The sequence below is a fragment of the Aythya fuligula genome, chromosome 9 (genome assembly GCF_009819795.1).
Source record: "Aythya fuligula isolate bAytFul2 chromosome 9, bAytFul2.pri, whole genome shotgun sequence".
NCBI classification, from domain to species: Eukaryota; Metazoa; Chordata; class Aves; order Anseriformes; family Anatidae; genus Aythya; species Aythya fuligula.
In genome coordinates this window covers 16,756,626-16,772,960 of record NC_045567.1, presented here as the reverse complement: position 1 = coordinate 16,772,960, position 16,335 = coordinate 16,756,626, and the positions used below count along the sequence as shown (strand labels likewise).

Genomic DNA, 16,335 nt, shown 5'->3' with positions numbered 1-16,335 from the left:
TCGTTACGTCAAGGCAGCGAGCGAGCCTCGGACATTCACACATTCAAACCCTGATCTGCAGAAGTGTAGCTGCGAGGGGAAATCCTGAACAAACACAGCTCGCTGATTACTGCCAGGGCAGCCAGTCCCCCAACCTGATTACCGCTGCGAGCCACCCCGTGGGAAGCAGGATATTCTGTGTATCTGGTAAAGTAAGATCTCTCATGAGAAGAGCTGAAAAAAAAAAAAAAAAGCTAAGCAAACTAGTTTGACAAAGATAGCTTTTGGCACAGTGACACAGTTTTACAAACTTTTATTTGAATATCCTTTCAGAAAGAAAGGCTGAAGCGCTTTTATGAGCACAGCTGCCATTCTCCAGAGGACGAGTAGTTGCTACTGTTCAGTTGCTGATTTCTCTTTATCAGAGTGAACCAATTCCAATATTTAACAAGAGACAGCTCACGTTTGTACGAAACTCATGTGACACAGGTCTATATAGGGATACACCATCATAAAGTATTCTGTACAGAACATCTTGCACTTTTCCTGGGCTGGGAGGATACAGAAAAGTTTCTATTTTTTATTACGTATTGACATGCAGCACAAGGAAAATCCTTTTACAGCGGTGAAAAGTCATAGAAATAACCTATCATTTAGCACCGGGCTGGAATAAAAGTTACACTACCTCTGTTCCAGTAGGGAATGAGAATGACGATTAAGGAAAAGAATTACAGATCTGGCAGAGGCTGTGCCCGCTGGTGGCTGACTTCTTTGGATAGCAGCGACACAGAACAAGCTGAGGTCTCAGGATAAAACACAAAGGACTCACATGTCAGGAGATACCAAGCAGCACGGAGAATTAATGTTTTCTCTGTATACAGCATTGTTCAGACTCGTGCCAGGATATTATGCCTTGCTCTTTGCCTGCATTTCAAGAGGACACAGGAACTCCAGAGAGGGTTTAAAGGACACTAGTGAGTGAGCTGAGAAACCTTCTTCAGATTTGACACTCAGGGTGCTCGTTCTTGCTGTCTTTGTAAGGAAAGAACAAAGAGAACTCTTTTTTTTCAGCATGTAAAAGTATTATTGCTGTGGAAATACAGTTGAAATTGTAATGTGCTAGAGGAAAGGGATTTCCATCTTTGCTAAAAAAGATCTACATCCAACTACCAGAACTTAACATTAAGAAAATCTAACTTTGGAACAAAGTAATATTGCTTTTTGTGTGGAACAGCTTGCAGGAGAGGAAAAGGGCTCATCACTTCCCCGATCAGAGACCTTTCTGAAGATAATCTTTAACCCAACTTCTCAGCAAGAAAGGTTCAGAAAAGCAGCGTGAACTAGTTTAACCAGGACAGCTTCTGGCACAGCGACACCGGTTATGAACTTTTATTTAAAGATCCTTGAGCGAGGCAATACCGAGACGCTTTTATGAGCATGAGAACATTCAGAAATTAGGCAGGCTGACAGGCTGAATGCGATCATCTCTTCAGTCCTGTGCACTTCCCTATTGTTCATCCCATCCCTTCTTGAGTCTTCGGGTGGGAAGGGCAGCAAGCACAGCCCTGCAGCACTCCAGGGAGACAGACCCAACACCCGGCTCTCAGCCTGCAGCACACCATGCCTAACCCTTCCTACCAGCTTGGGGTAAGTCCCGTGGAAGCGCAGTAAGCCCCAAGCACAACACCTTCAAGGAATTCAGCCCACTCAGACCTGGGCCACAATCAACGCACGTAAAGCTTCACGCTTCAGAGCTTCTGACAGCAAGGGCCAAGCCAAAATTCTTTACCCCAGCGTGTAATTAGTGATGGTAATTAGAGATGGACAGGGGACTGAGCTCTGAAGAAGAGCAGAGCCACAGTAAGGGATGGGACCCAGGCCAGTGAAGAAAAGATATCAAAACTAGCCCGCACTTCCAGCATGACCCAGAGTGCTCTAATTTGAACGACTCGTCTACTTCTATTCTTCATGGTTCATTCTGATCAGCAGCAGCAGAGTAAGTGAGCCAACAGAGATGTTGTGTAATTCTACTCTGCCGTCAGAAAGGAAGAAAGATGTCTTGCAACTGAGAAGCAGCAATCTGCAGAGCTTCTGTGTGTGCACGGAGAGCTGAGCAATCACTAGTAACGTGCAGAGCTACTGTGGCTTTGCCATTTCCCACCAGACCTTCCTCCCCCCTCCCTGCCCCAGGCGATTAAAAAGTGTTTTTTATTGTAGTAAGGTAGTTCTGGTTATATTTCACCTCTAGAAACCTGTGGGTTTGTTTGGTTTGGATTTTTTATTTTTTTATTTATTTACATATAAGTCCCATAGATAAATGGGACTTTTTATGTATGTATATATACACACATACATAGAAGTACACATGAGAACACAGTGGAATAGTTCTTGATTTTATTACACAGTATCTTTGATGGCATCTTTGTTCAGCTTGAAGCCTTCCGACTTCCCTGTGTTGGGGGAAAAGAGGAAAGCCTGCAAGTGTTCGTTTCAAAGTTGCACTGGCCACAAATTATTTCTCCTGCTCCCTTCTTCACATGAGGCCACGCAATGACTGTGTAATAAATCCTACAGTTTAATAAATCCCACAATGCAACATTCTCATAGAAAGTAAATAAAGCACCGGTTTTGGTGTGTCAGCAAGAAATTCCCCCAGTGTAGGGTCTCATCTCCCATCCAATTCTGTTTTGCTGCGGCAGCTGTTTCCAGCAGAAGGGATGTAACCTAAAGGCTCTCAGACATTTAGCTTGAAACAAGCACAGCGGGCAGCAGCAGCCAAGCAGTGCTGCCAGGGGAGGCCCACATCATGCAGGGAAGGCCACTTCCACCCGCTGCCAAGCACTCTGCCTCCTGATGTCCTGTTCCAGTGGATGCCCTAGGAAGTGCATCGGGTATTACCCCCTGAGGCTGAATTCTGTGAAAAAGTGCACATTCGGTCCTTTCAAAAAGCATTTTGAGCCACACCTGGCCGTCCTGAGGGCAGAATTTGGCAGGATCTCTTCTTTTTTCATGACAGTTATCACTGATGCTAGAGCAACTATTGCTATTTTCCAGGCAAGTCTTAAAAATCTGGATAAGCGATGATATGAAAAATGGTATGAAAGACAGGAAACAAGCCAAAGCAATCATCAGCTGCTCAAAAACACCTTAAGAAAATGCAGCATCATAAAGTTTATATGTGTAAAGAAAGGAGGGCATTAAGCAGCAGAGCAAGAAGAAACTGGAGAAAAATCCATGTGAATTGTATAGCCAAAGAAGCTGAAGCAGCTATTGAAAGAGTTGATAGCAAAATACAAACTCAGCAGAAATCTAACTGGCACAATCACACCAGCCACAAGGCCTGTGCAGGATGAACAAGGAAAGGCCTCGGAAATAAAAGAAAACAGTTGGCTAACACAACTGCAATGGAGAAATAAGTTGGATTTCCACCATGTAGACAGCAAGCTGGTCTAACATTTGCCATACAAGTATTCTCCAAAGACAGAGCTAAATGGCAAAAACCACTCAGATGGCACAGATTTTAAGAGATGATTTGAGAGCCTCCAACACAGGTCACTCCAGAGCATCTTGAGGAACTGATACACCAAGAGAAGTAACTCCCATCAAGCCTTCACACGAAAGCACAGTTATACAGATCTGTATTTATTTTAACTGCTGGTGTCAAACTAGAGTGTATTCCTCTGACTTTTAATTTGCCATTGCTATGAGAAGCAGAAAATAGAGATGCTACAGACACGTGACTCAGGAGCACATTAGGAGATTTAGAATTGCCAAGCCAAAGCAGCAGCTTGACAGCATGCAGCTATAACATGGTGTCCAAGACCGAAAAAAAAAAAAAAAAAAAAGATGGGGTTAATTACTAGCTACATAAAACATCTGTGGGCAACACAAATAACTCCCAACATTTCCTTACATTGGAAAGTAACAGAACAAGATGGAAGTTGGTTCATGTACCTTGGCAGTAACTCAAAGACAGTGGAGGTACCAGAAGGAAATAGCATCATGAACTGGTGAGGTGGCGAATCCATTCATGAACTGAAACCAACGTTTTGTCATAAAAGCTACAACACTTCTACACAAGTGCTATTTCCATTTTTATTAATAGATGGGTGTGAAAAATGGAAATCTACCAACAGTATAGGCAGAGGTCTGTACATCCTCAAAAGCAATCCCTCAGGAAAATACGAGGTATTAAACAGAGCAGCTTTACAACCACCGCCATGATTCGTCAGAGACCAACAACTACTTATATCCTAAGTTGCTGCTGTCTTTTCTGGATGACTGGGACATGCATCAGGAATGCACCAGAATATCTGTCCTGGCAAATCTTTCACCAGCAGCTGAAGGCACACGTTAAATGCTCCAATTGTCAGAATCCTTTCAACGCACGGTTCTTCAGGAGAGGAAATCTTAGGAGATTTAGTACCAGAAAGGACATGTGAAGAGCAGCATAGTATAGTCTGGAACAGGGGAGCCTATTTTATTTTGCCTTAAGCAACACTTGATGGTTTGGATGGAATTCAGATTCGGAATGAAATAGGTTTGCCTTCAAAACAGATCACATAATTGGCTTTAGGTTTTAGAGCAATTTTCTTTTTAAATGGACCAAATCTTTAAGTTGCTCATAACTCAACTGTTTGAAAACAGCAACAAACCTAACTGCCCCCAAGGAAATATATTCCTATCCCCAAACTGAGACGCATAGATTGGCCAGCCAAGCTGCGATGAAGGAAACTGCTACAGCAGCATTTTGAAGAAAACAGCAACCAGCAGTCCCCAGACAGCCCTGAGAATTGCAAATCTAAAAGGTGTGACTCCTGTTTCACAGATTTACTTTGCATCAATCAAAACTACATAAAACCCAGTCCTTAATATCCATTCAGAACTACGAAGGCAGTTTAGCAGAAAGGGATAGAAGCGATAAGGCATTAAGCTTTTATGCTTGTATTTTATATCTTGCAGCAAAGCAAGGCAACAAAGTAATACTTCGATGGTTTGCTCAAATAAAGGTTTAAATCAACACTCTGATCTACTCACCCTTTTCGCCAGCATCCAGGGAAAGTTTCTTAATGTCATCAGCCAACATATCCTGCAAGTGGTCTTGTCCATGCTCTGCCTCATTATCATCAAACTGAGCTTCTATAATGACATCCGGACTTTTAGCATCGTCTTTTGCCGTCTCTCGAGGAACGCAAGTCCCCAGCATATCCTCAGGGACATCTGATTCACGCGTGGCTTCTGTTTCTTTGTCACTACCATCTGGCTTTATTACCTGAAGGAGCAAGGAATTAAAAAAAAGAGGCAAGCTAAATCGCTGGACTGAAGAATGAAAACGTTATCTTTCTGTTTTCATCTGCATCCCCCAGGAGCTGACAATGAATTGTGGGTGGCTGGTGGCACACTTCAATTGCCATGTAATTAGCCACAGATATTGCACAATCAAAAGAAGTACCTCGCTAGGATAACGATGGGAACAGCATGGCTTTTGCAGTACCTCAACTGTGACAATAAATGTATCCAAAGCGTATCTAGAGCATAACCAGACTGCTCCTGCCAAGCCTCTAATCAGCTCTCCAGAAGTTGGGAGTAAGCAGAGGGATGGAGGAGGACACCCCACAGCCTAGCGAGCTGCCGAGGCCGTTGTTTGCTGCCACGCACTGAGCCATCCTGGGGAGTCCCGAACTCCAGGAGTCCCAGTGAATGCCAAGATCATCTCAAAGCACATCTCATTCCCAACATCACTGTTGGGAATGGACTGAACAAGTTCAGACCAGAGAACGCTGCACCCTGTGATCCGAGGAGGAACCGGACTGGGGCAGCTTGGTAAGGCACCGATGTCTACATTTATTTTAGGCTTCTGTTTGTTAAAGGCACACAGTTATTGCTGCTACCTACGTAAACCTCCCAAATGAGTTACTGAGAAGTAGAAACTCCGTACATAAACACCAGTTCAGACAAGCACCTCGGACCATTGCTGCAGACTCGTCCCCGTTTTAGTGCAGCAATGGGGCACGAGGAGGAGGAACCACACACACAATCACATCAAATGCAATCACACACAACCCCTGTCCAAATAAAGCAGAGCCCAGACCTGGATGGCATCCCTCTTCGCACATGACAGACGCGGGAACGGCTCCATCTCAGGCTGTATTGATCACAATGGCTCACACCTTGGATAAACACACTTTTACAAGCATCTTCCATGCAACCAAGAGCAAGCTGCAAGCACCCTCAAGGTCCTGGAACCTAGGTCCAGGTTTTGGTTTCTAAAGCAGTGCTTAAGTTTCCTTCAAGCTGCAGTACTTTGGTGTGAGACACTGATCAGCATGGGTTAAGGTGATAAGATCACCAGCTGCTATAACCACAAAGAAGTGGGGTGACCCCATTCCAATGCCCTCCTGGTGACTGAGCTCCTCTCCAGCTGGTGTTCACTGCTTGAAATGCTCCCCTGTGGTTCCCAGCATCACTACCCCAGTACATGACCACTGCAACTCCCACCACCAGAAAGGCAAGCAAAGGGACCTTAAAAAAAAAAAAAAAAAAGAAAGAAAAAAAAAATCCTTTCCAGTACTGCATTTCAAATGATTGGTGGAGTCATTAGAAATAAGCATAAGTAGCTGTGACAGGTCCTCACTGAAGGCAACCATTCCAAAGGAGGAAAAACACAATTCAAAAGGCTCCATAATTTATTTTTTTTTTTGTAAATAAAAAGCAAATCAGACCTGTACAGGCAAGAATTTCACAACTTGAAGCATACAAAGCTACATCAGTGCTTTCAAGCAGTACCCGCTTCTTTGTAATCTCTTCTCAATACGCAACAAAATCAATTTTAACACCGGGTTGAATTCAAGCCTTTAAAAAAAGCCCTGAGATGACATTATTCTGAACTCTTGTTACCTTTTGTGACTCTGCTTTCCATCTTTTCCTTTTAATATGTATATAATTTGTTACCATAGCAGATTTTGAGTCAAACATTAAATTGTGAAGAAAAAAAAAAAGGGAAAAGTTTGGCAGAAGGTGGGAAAATGGCCGATTATTAAAGCTGGCTACATTCAGTACATAAAATACTGACACACGATGGTCTGGGCAAGAACAGTCTATTAGATTAGAGAGCTGACAAGGCTCCACATGCTAGCGACTCTGCCAGTGTGCCTATCCAAAAAAGCAAACTAGTGTCAACAGTAATGCTTGGACCCTCCCATGGTCAGATATGGATGTATTCAGCTCTTAAATTTCAATTGCACCAGATGTGTGCAAGTGTGCAACTGCAGCAGGAGTTCATTTTCTCCAATCCCTTCAGGCTTTGCCTGATTTTTTTTTTTCTTTTCAAGTCGTTCTTTGGAAGCGTGGGATGTGTTTCTGGTGCTAAATCGCAAATCTTTCTATATCTAATGCAGCTAACAACATCAAATATATTTGAATGATAGGAAGCGCTTCTCCAAAGACGCAGCACTGAAAAGCTTATGCTTGAAGAGTTTATGTTGCATTAAAGAAGGCAGCAAATACTCATTTCTTTTTAAATGCCATGCAATAAAATTAGCATGCTTCCCCCAAGCTAGGATACACCCTGCTGCCACTAGCTAGCACGATACGCCAGCTGGGACTACCTAAGCCCCCAGTCACACATTTCCTTACAGATTTGCAAATGGATTTTTAAGTAAAGTTTTCCAGAGTCCACGAAATCACGACCTCCACACACAGCAGAGCTACAAGATGTCCAGATGCTGTCAAGCATGGGTGATAGGATTTGTCTTTTTTCTCAAGGCCAAGACCGATCAGTTAGGCTGACCTCATCCATACCAGAGCAGGGAATTTCACCCAAAAATGCTTACATCACACCAGGAATCTAGGGAAGCTGTACATCACAGGACTGGAAAGCTGCGTAAGGATTCACGAAATCAGGAGCTCAATGGATACAATTATTCCCGTTAAGATGATCTCCTTGGTGCTGGCCAACATGAGCTCACCACACAGATTCCAAACGCAGGATGCTGCTGTATCAAACAGCAGGGTATTGAATCATCAGATTAACCTTTTCTTACACACAGCATTTTGGAAAACGTAAATTTATGATATTGTACTCTATTTCTTATTGTGCAATTGAAGCTCATACATGAAATGATGCATACAGACAGAATAAATATATCAGAATTTAATCAGAAAAGCAGAGCAAATCAAATACACAATTATGTAATTTTGTTACAGTCATGTGTGGTGCAGAGCACAACTCTTTGCCAGTGCAGCTCACCAAGGAGGGCATTCCCCATCGCTGCACATGGATGACGTGTGTGACCCTGCTATTGTGCAAACGTCCCCGGGTGCATGGTCAAAGCCCACTGAAGAACCTTAGCTTCCTGACCCGGGAAGTCAAATGTCAGCCCCACGGTTATATTATTTTCATATGCTCCTTAATCAAAAAAATACCTCGTAGGAAGCATTTTCTTGAAAGTCGATTGCTTATTTGAATGTCTGATCCTCAAGATAGCGGCTGAATAAATTTTCTTCCAACTTTAAACAAACATCCATAGCTGAACAAGCATCAAGTTTCTGCCCCACAGTGATTGGTTTGTAAAGTCACAGCTGACTGAACACAAGATCTTTGAATGAAAATCCCATCTCAACCATAAACGTAATAAAAAACAGCTAGTGGGCAAGTGCATCCTGGCACGAATCTGCACAATCTGGACAGCGGAGCGATTACCTCGCTGCATTCAGCCCAGCCTTGAAGTAGCCATCAAATGAACGATTGTCCTTACTTGGGAGGAATTTGTTCCAACAGAAAACTGAACCGGGAAGCCGTGCATCTGAAAGCACCACGGGTTACCTTCAGAGCTACAGGAGAAACTGCTTTCTCTGCCAGAAGCAATCTTCTCTCCGCCCTGTTAGTTCCAGGCTTTTCACAGACTTTCCACTTAAGCCTCCCATCCACCCTAGGACAAACCCCAGGTCTGTTTATTCTCACATCAGGTATGGTTTTTCTGATGTTAACTGTTGCCATTGAGGAAGCAGCAACTCATACAGGGCTTTCATCTCTCTCAAACTACTGAACTAGACCAGGGCCTTGCAATCTCCTTTGAGCTGTTAACCCCCAGGCTTTTTCCGATAGATGTACCAAACCCTCAAAGTTTATAACCCCGATCCTAATAGATTTGTTTTAATTCCTCACCCAACTGTGATCCTTACAAGCCACACATGGATCCGCACTGACCAGGAGATGTGGGTGACTGCTAGACTAGACACAGCTGGATGTACACACCTTGCATGCCTAAAAGCTTTCCACATAGGGCCATTGGTTTCAACAGAGGCTCATGCAAAAAGCTCCCCTTCACTGATAGGGTCTTGCAGGTAAGGAAGTAGGAAAATCTTCACTACAGGTATTTTGGACACAGAATCGAAGACTGAAATTTCTCTCAACGTGCTTGTATTAAAATGAGGGACTATGATATCAAGTTTTAGACATTTCCACCAGAGCACCCTATTGTTGAGATTTTTCAGGTAAAACTTGTCCACCAAGCTCTGGGACATCACCGTTACTTCAAGCAGAGAACACCTTAAATTGTTCTTTAAACATCTAATTGTGCTCGGTTTTCTAAAATCGCTGTCCTTTTCCACAGCCGAACTGTTTCAAAAACTCAAAGACAGCATTTGCTTTCACTTAAAAAAGCAACAACAAATAGATACATGACTCATTCGTAAAGTGTTTAACTGTGTTTAGATTTGACAGCGAAGGAGGACGCTTATGGCATTTATCATATTAGCTCAAGTAGGTCATTTAGAAGCCCTGGGAGGCAGCTTTCTGCCACTCCAGAATTCACCAAAGTCCCCCAAAGGCCTTGCCGCGAACGTGCAGTAGGAAACCCACAAGTACACAAAACATCCCACTGGGATTTCGGTTTCTGGTGGGATTCCACAGAGGCCTGCAGTAGGCCAAGCCTTCAAAACAATCGGAAACTAAATATTAAGTCACTGGTAATAAAACTCACGGATGACAAAGACTGGCGGAGCAGTCAAGTCCAATTGGTGAACGAGGCTGATCTGAATCCAGGACGCTTGAGAATAGCCAAAAGTAAACTCAAATATCTAAGAATATGCAACACATGCCTGCAAATGGGCCTGCCTTGGAAATCACTGACTGAAGGGAATGTGAAAGGCTTCTAAATGAACAAAAATCTCAGCAGGAGGATCCCCTTTGTTATAAAGAGTGCTATTATACACAGTAAAAGTAATCTTGGGTTTGTAACGCTGCACCAGTGGGAGACACTAGGCTTGTGCAGTGCATATTTTCATAAAGACATTGTAGAAAAGTCAGAAGCGATATAGTACAGCTTTCTACACTAAGTCAGTCAAAACCTGGCAAAACGCCTCATGAGTAATCAAACCCCAAATGTGCAACTTATCCAAAAGATTTCCGACGTGACGAGTCATTTGTGGTAACTACCTCCAGTGGGGCAAACGGGTCCAAAGGGGCTCCTCAAGGTGCTGCAGATACACGAGCAAGCAGGAGCTGAGGACAGACTCACGGCAGGCAGGAAACGCCTTGAGCAGGGAGGATGAAACATAGGGACAGCTACAAGGAGAATAAGGTCTTCAGCCCCAACCTATCTCCTGAGGTCTGCAAATCAAGGCAAGATGCCTTTCTTCCAAAAAATAAAGACTGGTTAAACACAAGTTCTGCTTTAGCTGTAGACAAGTTATGAGCAATGCTGGGTAGGGAGGCAAAGTTGAGGTCAGAGCCCTTGGTCTTCTCTGGTGCTGAGCCTTGGTTAAGCAATAAGTTTGAGAAATAGAAACAGGTTGAAAGGGGTTATTTTGAAAGGGAGACAGCTGAAAACAGGCGCTTTGGACCAAATTGCAATCTCACACTTAAAAAGACCGTTGCCACCACAACACTAATACAAACTCCTCATTTCATACCAATTCTGCGAACACCTGCATCTGTTCGCCTCCCAGCTTTTGCCATATTAAACAGGCTTCACTTAAACCTGGTTCCCTAATGTTCGCTCACAAGGGAGTAGGAATGGAGCCTGGCTAGCATGAGGATGCTGTCACAGCTCATACATACATGCTAGAGCCAAGATACCATAAATATTAACAAGGAAGACCTTTGCTTTTCTGAAAAGGGCAACCCAACAAAGGCTGGCTCACTCTAGCTCCTTCTTGGCTAAAGAAAGGATGGTACTTCCAATAAGAGAAAAACCACCTGTCCCAGCCACCTCTCCTGCTCTTTGTAATCTCACACACATCAAACAGCTCTGGCAAGGACAACTCGGTAGGAGCAATCATGGCATTACTTTTAAAATAGCGATAATGCTAGTGTTCAGGTTGCTTTTTTGTGTGTTTTTGCTGTGCGTGTTTTTAGTTTTTTTTTTTTTTAAAAAAACAATCTTAAATTCTAAGTGACTGGAAACACTTGCTAACAGCCAGCAGGATAGCTATTTTATATTATACAGCACGTTATAGTTTACATTCCAGACACATCACATTGGACGCAATAATCGTACAAACATCCAAACCAAAACCTCTCCTCCTGCCTAGCAGAAGGCTACTCGCTGCCCAGTGGGCTCCGTTGTTACCAGGTGTCCCCCAGAAGCCATCCAGCTTGTGGATTCAAAGGGGCAAACTATCCGAGTACGCAGAGGCTTTTTAGAAGCAGCCGACACCAGCTGCGGAGGGGAGACAGCACGATTAATTACCGAGCGTTTTCAGAGCTCTTCTCTGACTTGTTCCCACTGCAGGAGGTGGGAGAGAAACAAATGCAATACAGCACATGCATTTTCAAAACAAAATGCAGAGACGGCTCTGCAATACGCTCATCTCCTCCCATCCTCCCCAGAATCCTGCATCCTCTCCTCTCAGACTAACCCTCAGCAAAGCCAGTGCTTGCTGCAGTTAATTGAGGAAATCAGACGGTGTGCAGGGTTAGTCCAGCCCCAAAAGAGAGCCCCGCTGTACAGTTCAATCAGGGCTTGTCTATCCTGAGCATGGCTCGCACAGCACAGGGGATTTGAGCCTACGCACCGTGGTAGGTGGCAGGCCAGCAGTGCTACAAGGCACCTCCACGTCGCCTCCAGCACCCCAGGAAGCTTGTCAGCCCTGCCTGAAACAAGCACTGAATCTGGTCAGAGGAAGCGACTGATAACCTAAGGAGCAGAATTAACTGCAAAGAACGTTATCTCCAAATGGCCACCTTTCCTCACTGCTTATCCTGTTCCCATTAGTAACCCTTATTCCTGAGCTGGTCTCCCGTCTTCTCTCTGTGCTTCGGTCTGTACTTAGACATCACAGGTTAGCATGTCCTCCCCAAGTCCTTCTCCTACCCCCTCGCACAAATAACTAGTGCCAAGTGGAAAAGCATCAACAGGGAAAATTCTCAAGCCTGACCTTTCTGAATCCCCGAGCCAAAACAAGAGCTGCCTCCTCACCAGGCGTCCCCACTCCCCGCCTGGTCTCCGACCTATCATTTGCCTCAGAGCTCCACACTCACAGTGCCCTGGCCCTTGTCCCACACCTCTGCTCTGCTTCCACACGTGTTCAGCAACATTTCATTATCACCAAGCAGGAGACACTTGCCTCTCCTGAAGCTACTCCTGCCCTTCAGCCCCTTCCTGTGGCATCTCTGGTCTCCCCTGGCCCACCTCACCCAGCTCCGGCTCTTGTGTCCCTGCCAGTAGGATGCAGGGTCCAACGATCAGAACACGTTCCCCAAGTTCACTTCATCTGATTGTCCTGTAACACAAAATTAGACAGCCCTGTCTGTATGCTCCTGCCTTTTGCATCCTCTAACACTTGCTTAAAAAGGCAGGAAAGTCCAAACAGTCTCTCCCTGCACAGCACAGGCACCCCATGCTGCCACAGCACCAGCGCCTGGGATCACAGCACTCCAAAACTCCAAGAAAAAAACTCATCTGTGGACTTCAGAGGAAATATCCAAGCTCATATCAGGCCCCTTACCCACAAACTGCTTTAAAAACAAAGCTGCTAAAGATCCTGGGGACCCCATGATACATCTTGTGCAACCTTCCCCAAGGATTAGTTGGGAATACCTGTGACGGAGACCTCCGGGCATGAGGGGATTCACACGTCACAGCTGCTGTGTGATATTTAGACCCCTCGAGGTGAGAGTGTTAAGAAGAGAGACGACGTGGGGAAGCAAAGCGTCCCTGTGCCTGCTCGCAGGGAACACTACGATCCCCTCGGTAGACAAGCCAACCTGTGAAGGATTCCCAACAGCATTACAAAGAGCTGTGTATTATTATAGCCGGATCAACAAACTTGTTCCACACTTTCCACTCCAGCTACCGCCCCCAGGATTTGATTTGGTGCTAGGCTTAAAGCTAAGCCTCTATTTTCAGAATACCTATGGCTATTGCTCTGACCTTCCCACACACATTCCCCAAAACACAGGAGTCCCTGGAGCAGAAGAGATACAGCAGACACCTCATATCCCAGCCGCAGGCTCCCAACCCACACACCGCTCTCCTGGACAGCTGTGTATTGTCACATTTTAAACAGGGATGAATATTTAGCAATATCCCATCATCTCATCTGTATGGCAAGCCTCCCTGGTGAGAAAAGTTTGACCCCGGGGAGGTGCAGAAGATCTGGTTCAGCATCCAACCTTTAGCACACGCAGGACTCAACCTTCTCCTACACGCTCATCCCACAGTCAGGCTCACAAAATCCAACCAGGCACACGCAGTTCCTCCATCTCCTACAAACAAACTCTTTTCATAAAAGAGGCCCTTCACGCTGGCAGCCTCCCTGCTGGACCCCAGCGAAATGTTCCTTGTACCTTGGGTCTTTGTATTGCCTGCTCCTCGCAAGACCTCCCACTTTGGTGCATCTCATGAGCTGTGTGTTGCACTCCAGGCCACAGCGAACTGGAAACGAGAGTGTAATGCACAGGGCCCAGCTATGAGGTTGCCAGAACATATTGGTTTGAAACATCACAGAAAATATTCGGCTCCATATTTTCAACAGTAGCCAGGAAGAAAATGCATGGAACAATTTTGAGAACTGTTTTTCAAAAGTCATTTAAATCAAATTATGCCCCATCCACACTGGCAGCAAAACCCTCTCTGCTAACTGGAACTGGTTTTCTTTTCTTTGTGTGTGTGTTCTTTTCTTTTTGGTTTAACTTCTTTTTTAAAAACTGTCTCCCAGCCATCTTTTTCTGGTAATGTGGACAGGCACTGCAACACTACAGGAATGGGTGCCAGGACAAAACCTATGATGCACAGTCCCTCGAATAAATCACTCAAGAGGGGTGGATTAGAGAAAGAGAGCAACGTAAGGTTACATCTTCAACGATACGATTCTCTGAAATCACTGCATTTTCAGCAAACTGTTGCAGAAAGATATCCAGCTTGCAGCTGATGTAAAGAAGCAGACAGGCTTTTGGATCATTTGCAGCTTCAAAACAACAATACCCTGAATCAATATATTTTAAAAGATGTAATTATTACATAGTGCTCGCATGTAATCAGAAAAGAATCTACTTGTGCCGAGTGTATCGTTTGAGAGCTTCCATGCCAAGCAAATCCACACCACTGGCTCACACAAACCCAAAGTATTATCCACTGCTGCCTTTTTTCTTTTTTTTTCTTTTTTTTAAGTATGTATGAAAAACATATTTCCTGGAAACAATGATACCCTTTGAAGGCACATTCAACATTTCAAACCGAACAAGCCTGCACCCGCACGTGCCCGTAAGAGAAAAGTAGGTTGACAATGCAAACTAATCGAAATGTACCGCAAGGGCTATCCAAGATATTTGCATATCTATACCTCCCAAGGCTATATAGGTTTGAAACTTCTCTCCAAATTCTGTAAAAATGATTTCGTACGCGTCTACGAAAATCTCTTACTGGTGATCAGCACTTTAACTTATCACGGCAGGAAACAAATCAACCGAGAATTAACACGTCAGAGCTTGTGCCTTAAGCCCCTCACTTTCTTGTTTCACTCCTTTTGATTGGGTTCCGAGTGCCAGTTCCCAGGGGTCTCAGCCCTGCACATGTTTTGACACACTTTCAAAGCCCAGAATGGTACACCTGGGACAAAGCACACACTGTTCAGGAAGCACGCCGGGGCCAAGAAAAGCAATAGAAATTTCCACAGCTAACTCGCATTACTGTTTGCCAATAAGCCTCTTATTATGAAAACCCATAATTGGAAACTGTCATATTACAGAACAATTTATGGAAGTTTTCAGAGTATATATGTCCCAGTGGGAGCCTCCTTTGATGTGTTCCATCGGCCCAGGTCTGCTTATTTATTCATGCAGTGGAAGAAGAGCATCAGGAACCTAAACAAGTCATCACTGAAGCGTCACCGAGACTCCCACTCTAGGAGTGCTTCAAATAGTTCTTCGCTTCTTCGTCTTCTCAGTCATTCATCTTTATGGCTGCATTCAGTCAACAGCTTGGCTGCCCCATCTTTGTTTCATTTCATTTTCTGCAGAAACATTCCTGCATATACATTGTCATCAGCCGCTCCTCTGAGGACAAGGAAGGCAAAACACAGCTGCTTGGGGCTGCCTGCACCCTGCCATGCTTGCCTCAATCCCATCAGACAAGCATGGCAAAATTAAATCCTACTCCCACAGCCTCTACCCTGTCTCACCAAGGAAACTGGCACCTACATCGATTCCTGAATCAGATTTCAATCACATCAAAATAGGGCTCCAACCAAGAACAAGTCTCATCTGGAGCCAGTATGATACTATTAAACTGCACGCATGCAGCCAGTACTTCCTATGAAGATACCCACTCTTTGGTGTGAAGGTAAAAGCATTTCAGAACAGGTGCTGGAGGGGTATCCCAGGAAACTCAGAGACTTTTAGTTAAAAAAGATTGAAAGTCTACTTTAACTTTGTTTTCTACACAGGAGTCAGCAGGTACCATCTACCAGCGTGGCTTCTCACTGAGCAGCTCCAGCCTCTAGGAAATTAATGGGTTGAGACATCAACCAAGCCCCAGGTCAGTTGTTTCTGCGTGCTGCACTGGTGTGCATGACTGGAAATGGCAGCAAGATCACTGTGGATCCAGTACGCTTCCCATCACCCTCAGACAGGCACTGAACCGGCTCAGAGGCAGCTGTGGCAGAACAGGAACAGCCCTGGCTGAAGAGGAGAACCACCTGCAGAGGAAATGAGTTGAAAGAGGTAATTCCTGTGGGCATGGTAAGAAGGGAGGGGGGAAATTCAGATGATTAAATGAGGATAAAAAGATAACAGCCTCCTCTAATGTTGAGAGCTTTCTGCGTCCAGAAGACAAGCTGTGAGCCAAACATACTCTTTCACACCTGATACCAGCAAATTGTGACTCTGGACAGCATCTCACTGCGACACAAAGC

At 44.7% G+C, this 16,335-nt stretch overlaps 1 protein-coding gene across 1 annotated transcript in view; it reads right to left on the bottom strand.

The window, feature by feature from the left end:
- The window catches only part of DIS3L2 (DIS3 like 3'-5' exoribonuclease 2), a 188,494-nt gene that overhangs the window by 121,999 nt on the left and 50,160 nt on the right, over nt 1-16,335 (bottom strand). Inside the window, exon 7 of the mRNA XM_032193590.1 lies at nt 5,017-5,251. Within this exon, the coding sequence (XP_032049481.1) occupies nt 5,017-5,251 (235 nt within the window). The remainder of the gene's footprint in view (nt 1-5,016; nt 5,252-16,335) is intronic.